The sequence below is a fragment of the Lontra canadensis genome, unplaced genomic scaffold (genome assembly GCF_010015895.1).
Source record: "Lontra canadensis isolate GAN:19392208 unplaced genomic scaffold, GSC_riverotter_1.0 scaffold52, whole genome shotgun sequence".
NCBI lineage: Eukaryota > Metazoa > Chordata > Mammalia > Carnivora > Mustelidae > Lontra > Lontra canadensis.
Genome location: NW_022631046.1, coordinates 4,985,255 through 5,009,027, shown reverse-complemented (window position 1 = coordinate 5,009,027; position 23,773 = coordinate 4,985,255). Strand labels below are relative to the sequence as shown.

Here is a 23,773-nt window from a genome sequence, read left to right as displayed (position 1 = left end):
AATTTTGTTTCCTTTTTAAAGATATTGTGAAACTTGAGTTGATAATTGTTTTCTGCCTAAGGAGGTGACATGTGTGGTGGTCCCAAGAGGCTGGTCAGCTCATTTGTATTGATTTATTCAATGATGTTATGAACAGAGAATCGATTGTCCAGTGCATTAGACCTGGAGAGCAGACAGAGGACAGGAGACTAGGCGGGGGCCTGGGAGTCATTATTCAGCTCCCACTAGGACTGACTCTGGATATGTTTAGCAAAGACACTAGTTTCTATTATCTTCATCAAGGAGCTCATCAGAAGCAAAAACATTGAATGATAGCTGTTGTTTCTCTAGTGTGTCCTGAGTGTTTCTGTTTCCTTCCTAAAATAATTTAAGGTGGTTTATAATAACTGTAACACAATCAGAGGGAATGAAGAGATGATTCTATCTAGAACCATGTAACCTTGCTTAGTGCAAATCTGGCAGGTTTAGACTGAGTTTCCTGCAGCCACGGTATTAATGGGATGATGGTCGCTGACGTACTTTCATATTCTAACAACAAAAAGAAATCCTATCAAGTTGTTCAGATAAGACAAAATTTTTCCTGTAGTAAATTCGAGGAGGTATTTTATTCCTTGCCCTTGTACTGAATCATCTAGTATAATATACATGCAGAAGAAAACTTATTGCTGATATAAGACAGAAGAACTTAGGAAATGTTGAAAAGGTCACCAATAATGTAAAATTCTGGTTTTCACAATATTCCTTTAATGAGCATAGCCCTACTATGTACCGCACATCTGTGCTGTGTGTTAGGTAGGTAGAGATCCACAGTCTGGGCCTCAAGGAGCTTTTATATTTTATAGTTCAATGGGAAAAAATGGATACAAATTATACTTATAAAAATTATAAACTTAATGTATCCTGTGGGAAGGTGATGCACAGGGTGATAAGGGATTGGGCAGTGGGGCACTGAACTAGACCTGCATGAGGAGAAGCTGGGGAGGCATTTCAGGCCCAGCACCGACCGACAAAGACAGGCAGGAGAAGAGGCAGCAGCGTGTTGTCAGATGGGGAAGGGTGGCAAGCCATTCATGGTGGAAATCAGCCAGAGTAGGCACTGTGGCCTGGGGAAAGGTTTTGTGCCCTGGGAACATTAATTATTCAGCTGTTGCCAGGTGTGAGGAGTGAAATGAGAAGTGGGGTGGAGGGGGGAGAGCTGGGGAAGGCTCAGTGTCATGGATGTCATGAAAAAGACTTTGGACTTCATCCTCCAGGTGACACGGAGATATCAGAGGGCTTGGAATGGGGAGGAAAAGTGATCTTTCTGGAGCTCTCTGCTAATTGGTCTTACATCCCACAGCATGCTTGCTTTAGAGCGTTGGCATGAGCTGGGCCAAGACTCATAGGCCTCCCTGTGCCACATCATTACTCTTCGGCAAGTCATTCTACGGCTCTCAGCCCAGTGGGAGGTGAGGGTAATGAGGCATCTCAAATAGACTGTTGTGGGGATGAGAGAGAGTGTGTGCAGAACTGAGTGATGCCAGAAGCCTGCCATTCCTCCGGCTGGACAGCACTGGTTAGGGAGAGACTTAGGTATTGGGGAAGAGCCCCTAAAAACATTCTCCCTCATCAGTTAGAGAGGAGGAGGTGATGGTTGAACCCTGCTTTTCTGTCTGCCTGGCATCTGTTCTGTTTTCTAGAGACGGTGCCAAGTATTCCCCGAGGAACCAGTGCTCCCCCGCAGTCCCTCATTATGTTATGTACCATGCTGGCAAAGCCTACTCTCCAGCCCCAGCGGAGGGCATTGAGCTCAGGCTTGCCGCCTGGAGCGGGGCATCTCCTGCCTGCAGGAGTTAGTGAGTCTTGTTAGAACGGCATGCCCTTGCCTTGGGATTTCTCTGTCAAGCTTATTTCCTTTTTCTTTCTTTCTTTTTTTCCTTAAGTTTATTTATTTGTTTTAGTAATCTCTACACCCCAAGTGGGGCTTGAATTTATGACCCTGAGATCAAGAGTCACATACCCTTCTGACAGAACCAGCCAAGAGCCCCTTAGGCTTATTTAAACCTGTGGCTGCTGAAGGACAGTGTGGGCAAAGAGCTGACTTGGGGCAGCAGACTGTGAGCTGGAGAGAGAAAACGTTGCTGTCTAATTACCTGCTGCGGTTTCTGGAAAGGGTCATACCTGGTTTTATTAGCAGGTGTTTGCATGTGGGCATGTATGTGCGTGTGAGAAACCAGCCTTAGAAATTCTCACTTTATTTTTTAAAGGCACTTTCTATAAGATGTGATAGTGGAACAGCGTTTTGGAAAAGTGAGAGTTATTGTGGCACCCTGTGATGTACCCTCTCCACAGATTTGCCTTCCTTCCCCACCCCACCCCCACCAACGCTCTGCAGTCTCCATGGAGACCCTGGTGAAATGCAGATCCAGTCGCAGGGTTCCTCAGGTTAAAACCACTCAGTGATTCCTTGCCCTGGCGCCTCTGCTCTGCCTTCCTGTTATAACCTTGTCTTTTGTCCCTGTCACCATCCCCTTCTTGCCTCTATGCAGAGTTCCCGTGTGCGATGTTCTGTTATGTTCTGTGCCTTTTCCACATGCTGCCTGCCCTGTCTGCAATGCCCCCTGAATCCACGCTCCCTTCACAGTCCTGCTCTGTATCTCACCCTCCAGGAGATGTTTCTGACTCTCCCAAGCCCAGCTTATCCGAAGTCCTTTATGCCACTGCATTGTCCCTTTGAGGAGATCTGCTTCAGCCTCACTTCCCTGTCAGATTTTGAATTACAAGTATTTTATTCCTATTGTATTCCCTTGACAAGCACTGTTCTAAATTCTGTAGCTACCATAGAAAGCAAACCAAAATTCCCAGTCTTGTAGAGTTCCTTCTACCAAAGGGAGGTAGACAATTAAAAAAATATGTTAGTGATATGTGCTCTGCAGAAAAATTCTCTAGGGTAACCAGATAGAGAGTGCTGGGGTTGCAGGGTGCTCTTTTATCCCGGTGACAAGGCATCTCTGCTCAGGTGACCTTGCCTGAAGGCGGGAAGCCAGTGAGGGGGGGCAGGGGGCGGGGACAAGTGTTGGAGATGGAGTCTTACACAGTATGAGAAGCACCGCCATGTTAGTATGGAGTGGGGAAGGCTCAGAGGAGTTGTGTAAAAATGTGGGTTGAATGAATCAGTGAGGGGTGTGCAGGTAGTTTAGGTGGGAGTTTTTATGGGCTTCTTCAAGGAAGAGTCATTTCTGTGGATTTTTAATATCAAATAAAAGAGGACTGTACATGCATGTTGTGTTGGAGAATGTGTATGGGACTTCACTTTTTTTTTCCCATTTTTTTCCCAATCCCTGTTCAGATTGATAATTTTGTACAGAGCTCACCTACTCTTTTATAGAATGCCTTTATCTCACCTTGTCTACCTGTGGTTCTAGGTGGATTTCTTTTTTTCTTTTTTACCTGTTTTCTTTTTAATTTATTTTTTTAAATTTCTTTTCAGTGTTCCAGAATTCATTGTTTATGCACCACACCCAGTACTCCATGCAATACATGCCCTCCATAATACCAGGGTCACCCAACCTCCCACCCCCGCCCTTTCAAAACCCTCAGATTGTTTTTCAGAGTCCACAGTCTCTCATGGTTCATCTCCCCCACCAATTTCCCCCAATTCCCTTCTCCTCTCCATCTCCCCATGTCCTCTGTGTTATTCCTTATGCTCCACAAATAAGCGAAACCATATGATAATTGACTCTCTCTGCTTGACTTATTTCACTCAGCAGAATCTCTTCCAGTCCCATCCATATTGATATAAAAGTTGGGTATTCATCCTTTCTGATGGAGGCATAATACTTCATTGTAGATATGGACCATATCTTCTTTATCTATTTGTCTGTTGAAGGGCATCTTGGTTCTTTCCACAGTTATGAACATTGCTATGAACATTGGATTGCTGCTATGAACATTGGATTACAGATGGCCCTTCTTTTCACTACATCAGTATCTTTGGGGTAAATACCTACTAGTGCCATTGCAGGTCATAGGGTAGCTCTATTTTTAGTTGTTTGAGGAATCTCCACACTGTTTTCCAAAGTGGCTGCACCAACTTGCATTCCCACAAACAGTGGAAGAGGATTCCCCTTTCTCCACATCCTCTCCAACACTTGTTGTTTACTGTCTTGTTGATTTTGGCCATTCTAACTGGTGTAAGGTGGTATCTCAATGTGGTTTTGATTTGAATCTCCTTGATGGCTAGTGATGATGAACATTTTTTCATGTGTCTGATGGCCATTTGTATGTCTTCATTGGAGAAGTGTCTGTTCATGTCCTCTGCCCATTTTTGGACATGATTATCTGTTTTGTGTGTGTTGAGTTTGAGGAGTTCTTTATAGATCTTGGATATCAGCCCTTTGTCTGTAGTGTCATTTGTGAATATCTTCTCCCGTTCTGTGGGTTGCCTCTTTGTTTTGTTGACTATTTCCTTTGCTGTGCAGAAGCTTTTGATCTTGATGAAGTCCCAAAAATTCGTTTTCACTTTTGTTTCCTTTGCTTTTGGAGACATATCTTGAAAGAAGTTGCTGTGTCTGATGTTGAAGAGATTACTACCTATGTTCTTCTCTAGGATTCTGATGGATTGCTGCCTCATATTGAGGTCTTTTATCCATTTCGAGTTTATCTTTGTGTATGGTATAAGAGAATGGTTGAATTTCATTCTTCTGTACATAGCTGTCAAGTTTTCCCAGCACCATTTATTGGAAGAGACTGTCTTTTTTCCACTGTATATTTTTTTCCTGCTTTGTCAAAGATTATTTGACCATAGAGTTGAGGGTCCATATCTGGGCTGTCTATGTGTCTGTTTTTATGCCAGTACCATGCTGTCTTGGTGATCATAGATTTGTAGTAAAGCTTGAAGTCAGGCAATATGATGCCCCCAGTTTTGTTTTTCTTTTTCAACATTTCCTTAGCAATTCAGGGTCTTTTTGGATTCCATACAAATTTTAGGATTGTTTGAACCAGCTCTTTGAAAAATGCCAGTGGAATTTTGATCAGAATGGCATTGAGAGTATAGATTGCTCTAGGTAGTATAGACATTTTAACAATGTTTATTCTTCTGATCCATGAGCATGGAATGGTCTTCCATCTTTTTTTGTCTTCTTCAGTTTCTTTCATGAATGTTCTGTAGTTCCTTCAGTACAGTTCCTTTACCTCTTTGGTTAGGTTTATTCCCCGGTATCTTATGGTTCTTGGTGCTATAGTAAATGGAATCGATTCTCTAATTTCCCTTTCTGTGTTTTCATTGTTAGTGTATAAGAAAGCAACTGATTTCTGTACATTGATTTTGCATCCTGCCACATTACTGAATTGCTGAATGAGTTCAAGTAGTTTGGGGTGGAGTCTTTTGGGTTTTCCATATAAAGTATCATGTCATCTGCGAAGAGAGAGAGTTTGACTTCTTCCTTGCCAATTTGAATACCTTTTATTTCTTTTTGTTGTCTGACTGCTATTGCTAGGACTTCTAATACTATGTTGAATAAGAGTGGTGAGAGTGGGCATCCTTGTCGTATTCCTGATCTCAAAGGGAATGCTGTCAGCTTTTTCCCATTGAGAATGATATTCGCTGTGGGTTTTTCGTAGATAGATTTTATGAAGTTCAGGAATGTTCCCTCTATCCCTATACTTTGAAGCGTTTTAATCAGGAAAGGATGCTGGATTTTGTCAAATGATTTTTCTGCATCAATTGAGAGGACCATGTGGTTCTTCTCTCTTCTCTTATTGATTTGTTCTATCACATTGATTGATTTGCGAATGTTGAACCACCCTTGCAACCCAAGGATAAATCCCACCTGGTCATGGTGGATAATCTTTTTAATATACTGTTGGATCCTATTAGCTAGGATCTTGTTGAGAATCTTAGCATCCATATTCATCAGGGATATTGGTCTGAAATTCTCCTTTTTGGTGGGGTCTTTACCTGGTTTGGGGTTCAGGGTAATGCTGGCTTCATAAAAAGAATCTGGAATTTTTCCTTCTGCTTCAATTTTTTTGAAACAGCTTCAGGAGAATAGGTATTACTTCTTTTTTGAAAGTTTGGTAGAATTCCCCAGGGAATCCATCAGGTCCTAGGCTCTTGTTTTTTTGGGAGGTTTTTGATCACTGCTTCAATCTCATTACTAGATATCAGTCTATTCAGGTGGTCAGTTTCTTTCTGGTTCAATTTTGGGAGTTTATAGTTTTCCAGGAATGCATTCATTTCATCTAGGTTGCTTAACTTATTGGCATATAACTGTTGATAATAATTTCTGATGACTGTTTCTATTTCCTTGGTGGTAGTTGTGATCTCTCCCTTTTCATTCATAATTTTATTAATTTAGGTCTTCTCTCTTTTCTTTTGGATTAGTTTGGCCAATGGTTTATTGATCTTATTGATTCTTTCAAAAAACCAGCTTCTAGTTTCATTGATGTGTTCTACTGTATCTCTAGTTTCTATCTCACTGATCTCTGCTCTAATCTTGATTATTTCCCTTCTTGTGTGTTGAATTGGCTTAATTTGTTGTTGACTCTCCAGTTCTTTAAGGTGTAAAGAGAGCTGGTATATTCTGGATTTTTCAATTCTTTTGAGGGAGGCTTGGATGGCTATGTATTTCCCCCTTAGGACTGCCTTCGCTGTATCCCATAGGTTTTGGACCAAAGTGTCTTCATTCTCATTGGTTTCCATGAATCATTTAAATTCTTCTTTGATTTCCTGGTTGATCCCAGCATTCCTAAGCAAGGTGGTCTTTAGCTTCCAGGTGTTTGAATTCCTTCTGAACTTTTTCTTGTGGTTGAGCTCCAGTTTCAGAGCATTGTGATCTGAGAATATGCAGGAAATAATCTCAATCTTTTAGTATCGGTTGAGCCCTGATTTGTGACAGAGTTTGTGGTCTATTCTGGAGAAAGTTCCATGTGCACTCGAGAAGAATGAGTATTCTGTTGTTTTCGGGTGGAATGTTCTGTATTTATCTATGAGGTCCATATGGTCCAATGTGTCATTCAGTGCTCTTGTTTCTTTATTGATTTTCTGCTTGGATGATCTGTCTGTTACTGAGAGTGGTGTATTAAGATCCCCTACTATTAATGTATTCATATCAATATGACTCTTTATCTTGATTAACAGTTGTCTTATGTTACCCGTTGTTTTCTAACTGTTTGGCCTGAGTAGTTCATGGGAAACTCTGCAGAGGCCTCTCTGGAAGAATGTTCTTTGATAAATAATTTGGTTAAATTTAATGAATAAGGATCTCATCTTTTGGGCAACTTTCCATGTATATGCTTACAGCATACTTAGAGATTCTTTCTCATGCATTTATTATGTTTTTTCTGGAACTAAAGCAAGGAAATTTGTTGAAAAATTATCTTGATGAATAGTTTTCTTGGGTTCGGACCATGTGATGGGGCCATCTCGGCCACATGCACACACCAGCCCAGGAAGCTGCATGATCAGCTGGTCGGGTCCTCGACCCGCTCCCCAAGGCCAGGCAGGAGACACACTGACCACTCTTGCCTCCTGCCATTGCTGGACACCTCCTCTCTGGTGACAGGGTACTTGTCAGGTGCAGCAGTGTGGTTGGTTGAAGTCCGCGGAGAGGCAGTGCAGGGTGGTCAAGAGCAGGGGTTCACTGGAATGCGATCTGCTAATTCCAATGTGTGTGCCCTGTTTGGGTCAAGATTCTCTGCCGCTTTGTAGGTCTTGTAATTTTTTTTTTTTTTAATTATGTGCCCAAACACTGTTAAGTGTCTGAGATTACTCTGTCATCTCTAGAAAGTGATAAGTTTTGTTCTTGTAAGCAGTTAGCTTTCTGCTGGTTCTGCTAGATTCTCCTGAGGCTTGGATTTAGGCTGTTTTAGGGTACATCTAGAGTAGCATTTACATTTGGGCTGTAGTACTAGTGGCCTTTCTAGGGCCTCAACCAAATGCCTGAAGCATTTAGCAAGGTCTGCCCAGAACTTGAACATCTTTGAGTACTATTTAACATCTGGCATCTCTGTTCAGCTCTTAGTCTCCAGTGGTTGCTCTCTGTCAAGCCTTGTCAGAGCATAAGCAGCTTTGTATTTGACTAGACTCAAGGGGTCTTGGAGGCAGATTTTTGGAGGGTTTCTGCTCTTTGTAGCTCCTCTCGCACACGTCTCCAAAATTCTAGCCCTTTAGTCCAGTTCTGAATTCTGATTTCTGTTTCCTCTGCTCAGACTGTACTGTCTCCTTGGACCCTATGTCCTCGTGCCATGGTTTGGAAAATGCCTGTAGGTACATATGCGGGATAGATCTCATCCCATCTCATATTCCTTCTCTCGCAAGATTCACAATGCCATGCCATCTCTTCACTGATACCTAAAAATAGTTGCTTCATATATTTTGCCCAGTTGTAGGTTTGTTTATAGGAGAATAAGTCTGATAACCATTACTCCCTCTGTCTAGAAGTTCTGCCAAATGAATTTAGTGGAGCCTACCAAGCCAATTTCAAAATTCATATGGATGAGTTATATGTGTAAGAATAGCCAAGAAAAAAATGAGAAGAAACTTGTCCAACCTGCTGTCAGAACACAGTATAAAATTATAGAAATTAAAATACGGTGATAGTGGTATGCTATTAGGAAAATAAGTCATAGAAAGTCTAGAAGCAGGCTCATATATGCCTTAGATGGTGTTTCCAATAAGTGGGGAAGTGGATGGACTATTTAATCTATAGTTAAGATAATTGGATTTCTGTTTAGAAGACTATAAAGTGGGATCTTTATTGTATACCATACATGTACAAAATTTGTAGATGAATTAAACACCTAAACATTAAAAATGGTCCAACGATACTGCTTTTCCTCCTAGTATGTAGGAAGTATATGTAAACAAATATAGAGGGTCAGCAGAGTTTTTCTCCTAAGTATATTCATTTTAATGTATGGCATAGACTTAAGTAATTAAAATTCTATGTCTGTCTATGCTTGGTATTTACCATAATTTTGTTCTTAGAGCCTCTGTGTGGCATAGAGATGGTACCTATTCATGTAAGAAGTGATGAATAGCTTGCTACATTCTTTGAAGTGGCTATTGTTTATAATCATACATTTTAATTCACAGAAATATTTTTTAAGGTACACTCTCTATTGGGAAATATGTTCGTGCTTTTAAAATATAAATTAGTATCGTCTTTTTAGAAATCAGTTTGCAAAATCTGTCAGGTATCTTTGTTGCAATGACTTCACAATTGGAAGTATATTCTACGTAAATACTCTTTTTTATGTGCAAAAGAAAAAGCTTTGTATTCCAAGATACTGCTTTCAGTATAATTTATAATGGTGAGAAGTCGGAAAGAACGGAAAAAACTAGTTAAATAAACTTAAACTATTGTATAGTTTAAAAGGGGACTATATATAAGTAATGACATGAAAATATTTATGTGAGGGAGGGAGAGCAAAACTCAGAACTCATTATAATATAAAAGATAAAGTAGCTATCATACATACAATGTTAAGTATGATTTTGAGTGATGGGACGATAGACTATTTTTACTTACCGTATTTCCCATTTTTTTAACATTCAATTTTTCTTTAATGAGTAATGAAGAAAACATTTATCATTTGATATCTATATCTTTATCTATATCTATATATAAAATATGAGAAATATTTTCTCTTTCCAGTGGCAAAGAATTTTTTTAACAGGTAAAACTTATTGTAGCCCTATATTCCTTTTTTTTTTTTTTTAAGATTTTATTTATTTATTTGACAGACAGAGATCACAAGTAGGCAGAGATGCAGGCAGAGAGGGGGAAGCAGGCTCCCTGTTGAGCAGAGAGCCCTATGTGGGGCTTGATCCCAGGAAGCTGGGATCATGACCTGAGTGGAAGGCAGAGGCTTTAACCCACTGAGCCACCCAGGCACGCCTGTAGCCCTATATTCTTAAAATCATGTGTACTCTAGGATTCTGTATGCTTTTTTATGGTATCCTCCATTAAAAATAAACACAGCCTATTGAGACAACGTTTCCAACATTATCGCTTTTCCAGCATTAATTTTTAGGGGGAAAATATTCTACCTTTAATTTTCACTTGTTGGTAGAGTTACAAGTGATCTTTGACCACCTGAACTACAGAGGTTTTTTCCTTCACAGTGGTAAGATACATATATTATAGAGCTTACCATTTTAACCATTTTAAAGTGTAAAGTTAAGTGTCATTGGGTATATTCATGCTGTGCAACAAATTGCAAAGATTTTAAACATCAGCTTTCATTGGTTATATTTTAAATTGGACCCAATTTTCTTTCTTTTTTTTTTCTTTTTTTTTTTAATTTTATTTTTTATAAACATATATTTTTTCCCCAGGGGTACAGGTCTGTGAATCGCCAGGTTTACACACTTCACAGCACTCACCATAGCACATACCCTCCCCAATGTCCATAACCCCACCCCCCCTCCCAACCCCCCTCCCCCCAGCAACCCTCAGTTTGTTTTGTGAGATTAAGAGTCACTTATGGTTTATCTCCCTACCAATCCCATCTTGCTTCATTTACTCTTCTCCTACCCCCTTAACCCCCCATGTTGCATCTCCTCTCCCTCACATCAGGGAGATCATATGATAGTTGTCTTTCTCTGATTGACTTATTTCGCTAAGCATGATACCCTCTAGTTCCATCCACGTTGTCGCAAATGGCAAGATTTCATTTCTTTTGATGGCTGCATACTATTCCATTGTGTATATATACCACATCTTCTTTATCCATTCGTCTGTTGATGGACATCCAGGTTCTTTCCATAGTTTGGCTATTGTAGACATTGCTGCTATAAACATTCGGGTGCACGTGCCCCTTCGGATCACTTCGTTTGTATCTTTAGGGTAAATACCCACAGTGCAATTGCTGTGGACCCAATTTTCTTAAAAAAAAAAAAAAAATGTCTTTTAAATGCCTGAAATATTTACTAAAGACCTACTCAGTGCCATCTACTGTATCTGGAAGTGTAACAATGAACAAGACAGACGTGGTTTCTGTCTTCTTGGTGTTTACATTTGTTGGGGAAGACGACAGAATGTTTGGTTACAAGTGTGACCTAAGTGCAACTCTGAACCACTTCAAGAACACATATTGAGGAACTAAGCTGGGAACGCAGGGGTGGTCTAGAAGACTTCCTGAGATAGTGATGCTGAGCGGGAGGCTTACAGGACAAGTAAAATCCTCTTAGGTTTTTTAAACTAGGTAAAGAGTAGGGGGCAGCATTTGAGGCCCAGGGAATAGCACATGAAGACACTTCCTGAGACAGGGGCAGGGACCTGAGAAGAGAGACATATATGTCAGCAAGAGTACGCAGGATGATGGAGAGACAGGAGGGGAGACTCTGGAGGACCTGGTAAGCAGTGGGAAGGATGCCAGGCTTTTTCTCAAGGGAAATGCAAAATCATCAAAGCATTTTAATCAGAGAAATTTAATTTAATGTTTAAAGAACACTTGTATTGCCTGCGGAGAATGGAAGACATTAGTTCCCATTATGGCTTGAAGGGACAGGGCCTGATAATGGATTGGAGTGGGTGGGTGTAGAGGAAGAGAAAGAGGCACAAAACATGACTCCTAGGTTTCTGGCCTGAGAAAATACTTACTGAAAAAAGGAACACTGGAGAAGGAGCAGTTTGGGGAGGTAGACGATGAGTTCAGATTTGGACAAGTTCAGAGTTGGAGGAGCCTGCAGGATATCCAAGAGGAGACTCCCAGTAGGCAGTTGTATTTATGGGTGGAGATCCCAGGAGAGAAGTCTGGGCATATAAGTGGTAAATGACCCAACAAGTAATTAGCATGTTCCATGGCATAGTTAAATCTTTTTGTATCTCTTTCATCTGCTTTTTGTCTCCTAGCAGCTGTAGGAATGAATCCTGTTCCTGTCATTAACAGATGGGTTCTCTTCTGATGCTGACCAGCACTTAAAAAAAAAAAAAAAACAACACCGCACACACACAAATGTTTTGCTTATTGCCTTGAACTTCACCTTCAGTATGCAAACACAAAATCCCAACAAAGCAAACTCTGAGACTGCCAATATATATTTTTTTAATGAGTCTATGAAAGTTTAGGTCTGAATGCAATCCAAACTCCCTCATTATACAAATAGAAAACAGTGGCCAGTGTGGTTTTGAATTTCACAAGGTTACAGAGCTGGGCAGTTGCAAAATTGGCCCTAGAATCCAGGACCATGTACCGACAGGGCAGTCTTATTTCCAGTACTTTTTACTGCTTCCCTCTCCTATTGGATAGTTGCTGACTTCAGAGTACCAATTACTGATTATTTGTTTCTTAAGGGACATGGAACAGTGCCTACTCTGATGTCAGAGCCCTGAGGGCTGGAATGGTCATTTTATAGAGTATTCATTCCAACGATAAGAAATTTCCAAAGGAAAATTTTGATTTCTTATGAACACTGAAACTTCTCACGGTTCATGAACCCCTTTGGCTCTCTAATGAGTTAATAACTCTACGGCTCTGCATATAATAATACAATTTTACATACAGTTTTAGGAACTCCATAGATTCCAAGTTAAAGAATTCCTGTTATATAATTGGGCTATTCTCAAGGACCTGTGAACCAGTTTTTCTAGAAAGAAGTTCAGTAATTTTCTGATTCTCTCAAATGAGTATCACTATGTTTAAGTAAATAATTCAGTTAATTTCCCAGGTACCTTATAGACAATTCATGTGTGCTAATCCAGTAGTCACTATTAACTAATGTCCATGTCAGTGACACACTCTAGAGGTTTTATTTATTTATTTATTTATTTATTTATTTTTATTTTTATTATGTTATTCCCCATAAAATACATCATTAGTTTTTGATGTAGTGTTCCAAGATTCATTGTTTATGTATAACACCCAGTGCTCCATGCCATACGTGCCCTCCTTAATACCCACCACCAGGCTAACCCATCCTCCAATGCCCCCCTCCCCTCTAAAACCCTCAGTTTGTTTCTCAGAGTCCACATCCTCTCATGGTTGATCCCCCTCTGATTTCCTCCTATTCACTTTTTCTTTCCTTCTCCTAACGTCCTCCATGTTATTCATTATGTTCCACAAGTAAGTGAAAACATGATAATTGACTTTCTCTGCTTGACCACTTAACTCAGCACAATCTCTTCCAGTCCCATCCATATTGATGCAGAAGTTGGGTATTTGTCCTATCTGATGGCTGAGTAGTATTCCTTTCCTGATTAAAACTCTTCAGAGTATAGGGCTAGAGGGAACATTCCTCAACTTCATAAAATCCATCTATGAAAAACCCACAGCGAATATCATTCTCAGTGGGGAAAAGCTGAGAGCCTTCCCACTGAGATCAGGAACACGACAAGGATGCCCACTCTCGGCACAGTTGTTCAAGATAGCACTAGAAGTCCTAGCAACAGCAATCAGACAACACAAAGAAATAAAAGGTATTCAGATTGGCAAAGAAGTCAGACTCTCTTTGCAGATGACATAATACTTTATGTGGAAACCCAAAAGACTTCACCCCCAAATTGTTTATTTTTATTTAAAGATTTTATTTATTTGAGAGAGAGCAGGGGGAGGGGCAAAAGCAGAGGGAGAAGCACACTCCCTGCTGAGCAGGCACCCCCCCCCCCTTTCTAGGTTTTAAAAGGTGGTTAAGTGGTGCTAAATTAGAGAGGTAGAAATCTGTTGATGTTTCAGTAGAAATTGTATATATTCTTAACATTCTTAAAATTAATAACCCAGTTAGATGTTGTCTAAGCCCTGAAAAAGGAAAGAACAATCCTTTGCCCCAAAGTCAGGGTAAAGAGAAGCCTGTTTTATTGGGGCTATCCTCTTTTCGATGTGTCTAATTTAAAATGAAAGGGGAGAAAAGAAGATACAAACCACTATCCTCACTTTTAACCCCTCCCAAGGCAAACAACAACAACAACATTTTTGAGAACATATGTCGGGATTATAATGTGGTATCCAGAGGAAGGGGACAGCCTCAACCCTGAGTCCCCCTTTGGTTGTGTTGAGCTGGGGGTAGAACCCCTCGCTCCCTGCCCCCGCTGCCCTTCACTCTCAGCTTATCTGACTTCTCATGCCCTTCGTTTCTTTAGCACCTGGAAATTCTCCCGGGCTCTAGGTCCTCCTGCTCAGGATGAATTTCTAGCCAGCCAAGATCCCTTCTTTAACTTACTAATGAGTTTCTTTAAAGTCCTGTTGCTCCATTCTAACTTCTACTGACAAATTGGCACCTTTTTGTTACAGACTGTTTTCTTAGCACTATCTAAAATGCTATTATTTGTGTGCCCTTTCTAGAATGAAAAAGCTCATGAGGGCCAGGATCTTACCAGTCTCATTCACCACTTAATCCCCATTACCCAGGACAATGCCCAGGTTTTGGCAGGTGTGCAATAAATATTTGAACGAATGGATGAATATCTTCCCCATAAACTCCCCAAGGACACTGACAGTGTCTAGCAGCACAGACAAGTTTTTATTAAAGGATAGTCTGGTGGCTAGCCTGCCAGTCATAGCCCAGTCACATAGCCTCCTCAGAATCCTGCCTCATGGTTTCCCTTCACCCTAGAACATTGTGTGGTTACCCAGAAGCCACACTGAACTGTGCTATAAATCATTTAACCAGTTGAAGAAAGTTTCCTTTCAGGGACTTCAGCAGAGTGGCTGAGAGGTTTGGCTATGGAGCCAGACTGCCTGGTCAGACCTTCCTGTCTGTGTGACTCTGGCAGTTTCCTGATCCTTTATGGGGCTGGGCATTTTCACCTGTAAATTGAGGATACCAGTAGCACCTGTTCTGTAGATTATTTTGAGGATTAAATGAGTTGCTATAGGAAATGTGTTAGGAAACATTCTAAGACATATGCGCTCAATAATGTAGGCAGGATAATGACGATAATGGAAGTGGTGGTATTTGGTCAGTAATGTCAAAGGGTGGGTGTTTTTAGACTTTGTTTTTAATCTGGTCATTCCATTAACCATTCTTTCATCATTGCTTTCTTAAAATGTATGAATCAAGTAATCTCTTAGAAATACTTTTTAAAATATTCATAGTAAGTGATTTTTAAAATATTACTTATTAAGAAACAATTGATTCCTTATATTAGTTGCATTATTATCCAAAGTTTATTTCCATGAGGATACTGAGTAGGTGTTCCTTCCCTGGGATCTGTGTCAAATACATATCTGTTTGAATCATTTCTATAATACTGCCTTTCATATGTGAATCTTCCTGACATATTTTCTAGAAGAAAAGATTAATAAAATATTATATTATCATAAAATCAAGTGGTGCCTGCCTGGCTCAGTGGCTAAGCATCTGCATTTGGTTCAGGTCACAATCTCATGGTCTTGGGTTTGAGCCCCACAGCAGGCTCCCTGCTCAGTGGGGAGTCTGCTTTTCCTCCCTCTGTGCGTGTGCTTTTTCTCTCTCTCTCTCTGTCTCAAGTAAATAGATCAAATCCTTAAAAAAAAAAAAATCAAATCAAATCAAGCTGAACTACCCAGCATGGAAGGCATTTCCTTGCAAGGTTACTTTCCAGAATTTTATTTTATTTTTAAGATGTTCTTTATTTATTTGTCAGAGAGAGAGAGAGAGAACATGAGCAGAGGGAGCAGCGGGCAGACGGAGAATCAGGCTCCCCACTGAACAAGGAGCCTGATGCAGGGCTCAATCCCAGGGCCCTAGGATCCTGACCGGAGCCAAAGGCAGATACTTAGTGCACTGAGCTACCCAGGTGCCCCACTTTCAGAATTTTAAAAGACTATTTCATTTCACATAGAACTAAATTATGCTTCTACGCCCTTTTTTTAAATATGGTAAGTCCATAAATGACAGATTGAAAGTTTCTGTCAGGAAGAATTATTTTTAGGTCAGTCTTAAGAACAGAGAGGGAGGAGAGAAGAGAGTGAGAGAGAACAACAACGACAACAACGAAACTCTTCAATTACAACCCACGCCCTTAATTAATGACCTTTACAGTCATCTGGGCATAGAGGGAAAAGTACAAAGAAAATTCAAACATAATCAGTCTATGACCTAAGTCCTTTTTGTTGTTGTTGTTGTTGTTGTTATTGCTAAAGTATTAATAATAAAAATACTATTCATAGTTTCCTAATAGTCTAAATTTTTTTTTTCTTGGTCGTCTTTTCTTCTGTTTTTCCCCTACCACTTAGGGGAAAAAGAATGAACCTCAGGAAGGTTCTTAAAGGAGGAGAGTGCATAAAAGCAGTAGATGAGATGTCTGAGAATTGTCTCACTTGTTTCTGAGGGGGTCATGTGGATGGTAGGTGTGTCCGTGAATGAGGATCTTCAGTTCTGTATAAATAAGCCATCTGCTGGAGATTTCCGCTGGAGATTTCCACTGGAGATTTCCGGCCTCCCGAAGTCCAGGAAGTTACTGGCTGAGCGAGTTGGTTCTTCTGTTGGTGGTGTCATTTAATTTTAATCCTCAACATGCCAATCCTTTTCTTCCAGAATGCTTCACTACCGGTTAGTGGGATGAGTAGTAAAGGCTCTTGTAGGTCATAGGGATAGTACCAGAAAATGACAAAAGTAGAAGAAGGAGATAAAGAATGATTTTTTTAAAATAAAGTATTTGGCTTGGGAGGAGTGAAGAGTTGAATCAAAGACCTAGAACAAGTGCCATAAAACTAAATCAATTAAATCAACTAATACAAGGAAAAAAGAAAGTTGGTTGGTCTGTATAGTGTATTTTGATATGGTCTGTCATTGTCATTTGTCCTGCTTATTTGTAGTTAGAAAGATGGTTGTAGAATATGACCTTGCTACATGGTATGGTAACTGTGGTCTCTGGTATTTAATATGTACAGCCTGACATGTGTGTGGGGGTGTGGGGGTAAGGCATGTGAGTGATTGTCAGGAGCCTTTCACAAAGGCTGTCTTCTTTCTTGTGCTCTCCAGATTTTCACCTGATGGAAGGCTAATTGTATCATGCAGTGAAGATAAAACTATTAAAATTTGGGATACCACCAATAAGCAGTGTGTTAATAACTTCTCAGATTCTGTAGGGTAAGTCCATTCCCTTTGTGCATTTATATGGGTTGGTTTGCTAAGGAGACATTTCATTATTAAAATTCAAATAAAGAAATGAAGGGAAAGAAATCAGAATATTAGGCTACCTTATTCTTTCCTCCTAGGTTTGCAAATTTTGTGGATTTTAACCCTAATGGTACATGCATAGCATCGGCAGGTTCTGATCATACCGTGAAAATCTGGGATATAAGAGTAAACAAGTTGCTTCAGCATTATCAAGGTAACAATTTCCATGACAACAAAATCCAGTTGACGCCTGGCCCCTTCCAGGAAACCGTTAAGCCACAGCCCATGCTTCTCAGTATGGTTTGGCCCTCTTCAAGAGAGTCAGGGGGCTGCCTTTGAATTGACTCGAGAACAGTTAGTTCCATCAACAGCATGGTGGGAGAAGCTGGGATGGGTGTCAGAGTGGAGAGGGAGGGGGAGGGACCTCAGAAGTAATGCCAGGGCTGTTAAAAAAGAAGCTACAGTGAGATGTTCACAGGTTGGTTCTCTGCATAGTATGAGAGATAGAAACTAATTCTGAATTCCGAATCAGGAGTCCTGTGAGCACAAATAGGTGTTGTAAGTGGTGGAAAATGGCGTCTTCCTGTGTCTATGTATTGAAACTAGAAGAGAAATTAGTTGATTTCTTGGTTTGTACTGGATTTATATTAAATTCACATTTCCCTTTTAAAATAAGCATAATACTGTGCTAAATCCTTACAACAACCCTGGGACATATTATTATTATTATTACTATTATTATTATTGTTACTGTTATTATTGCCCCCATTTTATAGATGAGGAAATTGAAGCTTAAGGAACATAAGTAACTTGCTAAAGTAATTGCTAGAACTAGCTTAGGGTTATCTGTTTGTAAAGTACGTGGAAGAACAGCCTTCTCATGGCTGTGTCCTGCTGCCTTCTGTTGGAAAGATGGTGTCCAGGAATGAATTCTCGGAGAAGCTAGCAAGACTGCACTTCTGCAAATAGACTGCCACACTCTTCATCCCCAAGCCTCAAGTCACTAATCGGTTATGAAATTTCATTTAAGGCTAGATTGTATACCATATGTGAGCTGGTGGCAATCCATTATTGGTTATATTATCTTGGTAATGTGTCTGAAGACTTCATAGTTATGGTTAACTAGCTTATCCTTCCATGACATACTTCCAGTTTTAAAGCTATTCAGTCTCGTTGCTGGAAGTTGAATCTATGATCATAAGCTACTTACTTGTTTTAGTGAGCTATATGGAATTTTGGTATCGTGGAGACATTGGCTTTAATGGATTGTTGTTTCCAAGCTAATATTGCTAATAGGGCAAAGAGACATCTCTGGAATTAGAAATTGTTCTCTGAACTTGTTGCTTTTCTTTCCCATGAATTAGTTCACAGTGGTGGAGTTAACTGTGTATCATTCCATCCTTCGGGCCACTACCTCATCACTGCCTCTTCAGACGGTACACTTAAGATTCTGGATCTCTTAGAAGGGAGGCTCATATACACCCTTCAAGGACATACGGTATTAACACTAAGATTTGTGCTTTTTAAATAACATATATTTTAAGGCGTTGGCCCAGTTTATTATATATCTTTATGATCTTTCCAGGTGTAGCACACGTTACCATTATGACTCACACAGACTGTTTGCTTTCAGGGCTTTGTTTTTATCCTCTGGAAGCAACTCTTAGAAATATTACTTATTGTAATTCTTATCAAAATCAATGTGTATCTTTCAGTAGCCCTGAAAGTAATCCTCCACTGCTGGCTTCCTCAGTATGTAACATAGATTTGCCTGGTCCAATGGCGATGGAGAAGCATTTTCCTGACTTCAGATCTTTCCCCTCATGTGGAGGCTGTCCACAGCTCTGCCTCTCAGCCTTGCACACCCTCTCACTCATTCCTTTTCATTAATCTGATTGATGAGTTTAGAAGGAGAAAGTCAACAAGGAGAGCCCAGTGCCTTCTGTTAGGAACCTGTCCTCAGTGTTTTTCTCTGGTATTTCTTGTGGGCATGCCTGCCTTTGTTCAGTCTTGCCTGTGACAGGGTACGCAAACGTGACTCATTCTGGGATTCAGTTCTTCAGCCCATGTGCCCACAGATAAAGCCACTTTTTCTCTTTACAAGCCTTCAGCAGCAAGAAAGATGACATTCCTATGTGTTAATTTTTAATTGACTTAGAACCCAGTGAGGAAGAGGCTTGTTATTTATTGAGCCTGTTCAATCTCACGCGCACACACACACACACACACACACACCCAGCATACAATGAAATAAATAAAAATGGTTTTTAAGTGTATAAACTATTCCTCCTTTCTGGGTAAATATTCAAACTTCTTTAAATTTTTTAGAATGCATCCTGCATCCTCTTTTTCTTTGTTTGTTTTGTTTTGTTTTAAGATGTACTAGGTACTTCCTTTTAACCAAGTGTGAGCTGTTTATCTCCAAAAATAGAATAGGCTTTGTGGTCTAGGAGAGAAGGGGTTCTTTTCTGCCTTCATATATCCTGTCTGGCTTCCTGCTTTGCTTTATCATTTGTTCTGCAGCTGTGTTAGAGCAAAGCAGGAATAGACACTAACAAGTCAGATATGTGTATATCCACGGATTCAGGCTGAATAAACAACCAATAAAAGTGGTCGAGGGTTAAAATATCTGTGGAATAATATAGGATAATAATAATTCAGAATAATAGGAAAAATATATTTTAGGGAGAAAAACAATGTACACAAAGATGAAATTTTTCAGTCTAGAGTGAAGATGTTTAAGAGGCTATAATAACCCAAGTCTGTGTGATGATCTACTTGAAAAATACAAAATGATTCCCCCCCCCAATTTTGCTTACACCAACTAAAGACATTAAGAACAAACCATATAGTAATATATTTGAGATGAGAAAGAGTTACTCTTGACGGAAAAATTGACCTAAAGGCTATGCATCTTGTGACTTGCCCAACTCCACAGTCATTGCTTAATTTCAGGTTCTCACTACCTATCACCTCGATAACTGCAGTCATTTCTCAATGAGCTCCAACCATTAATTCTTGCCCGAATTCATCGTTTACAATCGTGATCCCAGTGTTCCACAGTCACAGCTCTCTGCCTGTCTCTGCTGGCAAAACTCTCAGTGACTCCCTGTTCCCTCTTGAGGGGAGAGCTCCGCAAAGCCCTTTGTGGTCAGGAAATGGCCTTTGTCCAGATTGCCTTACACACTTGTCATTCGGTTTCTCCTAGTGATTTGATGAACAAAGAGTGCAAAACCAGAAAATCTTAACAGACATTCTTAGTCACTTACACGTTTACAAGCTTTTCTTTAAATGGAAAGAAAGTGTATTTTCATAGTTTTATTAGTATTGCTTTTTTAATCTAGTATCATTGGTATGTGTTTTAATACAATTGGGTTGGTTCCTTGATTATCTTTACTCCGCCTACATTAGTTGGCAGTGACTGGATACGTTCTATCAGACTTACAGCATACATCATCTACATAGATTAGGATGAAAAATTCATACAATCTTTTTGACTATGAGAAAACAATACCAAGTGCTTTTTTTTTTTTTTAATCTCCATTTATTTCCTAGGGACCCGTCTTTACTGTTTCATTTTCAAAAGGTGGAGAGCTGTTTAGCTCAGGAGGTACAGATGCACAGGTTTGTAAATCTTTCAGCTCTTTCTCTGATTTGGTGAGGGTAAAGGGATCCAACACCTTGGCTAGGATTCTTACAACCAGCTCATTTGTAGGTGTTAAGATGATTATCACTGAGTTTATATTTTACTTTAATGCCAGGAAGTCTGCTGTCTCATTGCTGAACTAGTACCGGTTCTGACACTTTCTGGAACTCAAATAGTGGTTATTTCTTGTGCTCTTCTTGACAATTATATGTGGGATTTCCTGAGGTCCCAGTGCGGGTGTGGCACTTCCACTTGAACTCTTGCCTCACCTTTTATCTCTAGGTCTTTTTTTCAAATGTTAAGCCCCTTGAGGATGGTAAATATAAATTGTTCATGTAGCAAATCTGCATTTTTGAGGAAGTGTCCAAAGTCATCCATAGGCAGATGGACTGAATGAGGGGGACTGTCAGGCCAAGAACATGATTTTGAACTTTGAAAACATGAGAGAGTATTTTAAAGGAATACGTTACTTTCTTAGCATAAATTATAAATTGGACATGAAGGCAATTCAAAGTGCTAAATCTCTCTCACCCTTAGAAATGTAGTAGTGGGAACTAGTAGCACATTTGAAATGTATATTTCAGCCTTCCTATTCTGAGGAACAATCATGTAAACTTTTTTCTTTTTAATTTGTTCTGTTGGTTTTATGTGCAAGTCAATTTTAAGTGCCAACGTATTAATTTTTTATAGGTCTTATTATGGAGGACTAATTTTGATGACTTGAACTGTAAGGACATGATAAAAAGAAATCTCAAAAGGTTACATTTTGATGCGTCACCACATCTTGCCGATATATACCCAAGGACACCACATCCCCACGAGGGGAAAATTGAGACCATTGAAGTGAGTACTTTGCACCCCAGTCATCTCCCTGTTTGCAAGTGTATGTTTTGGGGCAACTGGTCAACTAGATGCTTGAAATTATACTTCATTATATAAACCTTAGTTATATCTTAAAGCAGCAGCTCTTTGAGAAACACTTATTTTCAATAATACAGCAAAACTATAAGTAATGATAGTGTGTAATTCTATTGAAGCCTTAGATTCATGGCTTGATGGTCTAGAAATAAAGCTTAAAAATTTTGTCAGTGATACAAAACATTGTATCATAGGAAATGAGAAATCAAACCTAAGGCCAGTGTTGACCGTGTAGCCCGAATTAGCTCATACTCTTTTTTTTTTTTTTTAAGATTTTATTTATTTATTTGACAGACAGAGATCACAAGTAGATGGAGAGGCAGGCAGAGAGAGAGAGAGAGGGAAGCAGGCTCCCTGCTGAGCAGAGAGCCCCATGTGGGACTCGATCCCAGGAACCTGAGATCATGACCTGAGCCGAAGGCAGCAGCTTAACCCACTGAGCCACCCAGGCACCCTAGCTCATACTCTTGATGTGTTTAGGGAGCATCTGTGGTGGCTATCACGAGAATGGGGCTGAAAGGCAAGAATTTTTATAACAGTTCCTGGAATAGGTATCTTACAGCCTCTTTATGACCATAGGAAAAAAAAATCTTGTGGACAGTAAAAAGAAGAGATTTAGGCATTAAGCCTAATCTTTGAGAATCATTTTACTATTTGCCTACTTTGCCTACATGTATTTTCAAATATGTAATTATCTATTAAATGCTGTAGGTCTTTATTGACAAGTTCCCCTAGGTCCTATAGATTTAAATGTTCTACTCTCTTCAGAGTCAGAATTCATCGTTGCTGGGTACTTGGCTGGTGTTTTTTCTTGGTTATAATTTTTGTCCTTCCATCTTCTGACCATCTTTCCAGTTCTTCTAAACAGAGTATTTACCATGTGCTTTACTGCTTGTTACTGTATCATCATAATTATTGATGATTATTGTATCTTTTTTTTATTTCTTTGAAAGAAATAATGTAATATAATTTGTGATTCATCACATTTTTGTTTCAGTTTCTACAATGGTGTATGTATTCGTGGATTCCCTGGGATCACATGTGTTCACATAATGTATATGTAAAATATATTTGAAGTTCCCTTTTCTTGTTTTACCCCAGCTGGTTATTGACTCGTGGTATTTTTTACTCTAGCATTTCTGGGGCTTGGCTGGGCTTGGTCCTCAGTGTTGATGCTGCCCAGTCATCCAGTCAGCCACCTTTCCAGAGTTGTGGGGGGTAGAGCTGCAGGCTGAGCCCAGTTCTCCTGGCTCCTAATTGAGTGATATTTCCATGACACCACACCACCCCTGCAGTAGACACCCAAGTTATTTTCTCTGTGATTTGCTGTCAGCCCCAGCCCACTTAAGAGTGCTGGACTTTGTTGAAAATGTCAACAAGTTGTCTGAGAAGCTCAGCTCTGACAGCAGCCAGAAAGCAGTAAAAGTGGCTGGGCTGCTTTGCTTGGCTGGGTCAAGATGACCCCAGTCACGCAAAGTCACTCTCAACCATAATTTTCACATGTACGCTTGAAAAATCTATTAAAAACCAACCTTTCCTCCTGGAATTAGAATTCAGTTATACTGTACAGAATGTTGAGCAGTATAACTGAATTATGTTTGTGGCCTTAAGAATGTCCGCCTCTGTGCACCTAGTTTAAATGATCTATCAAGCACTCATGGCTGCTTCAATTAAGTACACAGAGTGACGTATATTTATAAAACATCCGCAGACCACGTGATATAAAATACCAGAGAAGTGATAGGATGCTGCATAGGAACAACCGTTTGCCTTTTTTTTTTTTTTCTTTTTTCTTGAAAAGTTCTTATAGTAAGCAAGGATGTAAAGTTTTCTGGACAGAGGATATCTTTAATATTAGAAGTAAATGGTAAATGTCAAATTTTTTTGAAGGCTTCAAGTTAATGTCCAAGGATGCCTCCCAGAACCAAAAAAACATTAATTTGACAATATCACCTAGGATGGAAGGGGATGAATCAGAATAGATGTTGTACTACTATGTCCATTTATGATCAGTACATTTGACCTTGAACTGCTAAATGTGGTGGATTGATTTTTTTTTTCCCCCCAAAGATTTAGGCAAGGTCAGTTTATATATGATAGGCTACTCTGGAAATATTTGAAATTAGAAAAAAACTTTTTGAGGTCAGAATTCGTGATTAACTGTATAAAAAGGTATTATTGAA

The 23,773-nt window shown here is 39.7% G+C and overlaps 1 protein-coding gene across 3 annotated transcripts in view; it reads left to right on the top strand.

Moving 5' to 3' along the window:
- Window positions 1-23,773, top strand: part of POC1B (POC1 centriolar protein B) — a 99,489-nt gene that overhangs the window by 29,461 nt on the left and 46,255 nt on the right. For all 3 annotated transcript variants that reach the window (XM_032874192.1, XM_032874194.1, XM_032874193.1), the window contains 5 exons: window positions 16,889-16,996; window positions 17,125-17,240; window positions 18,391-18,524; window positions 20,582-20,650; window positions 21,363-21,515. In XM_032874192.1, the coding sequence (XP_032730083.1) occupies window positions 16,889-16,996; window positions 17,125-17,240; window positions 18,391-18,524; window positions 20,582-20,650; window positions 21,363-21,515 (580 nt within the window). The remainder of the gene's footprint in view (window positions 1-16,888; window positions 16,997-17,124; window positions 17,241-18,390; window positions 18,525-20,581; window positions 20,651-21,362; window positions 21,516-23,773) is intronic.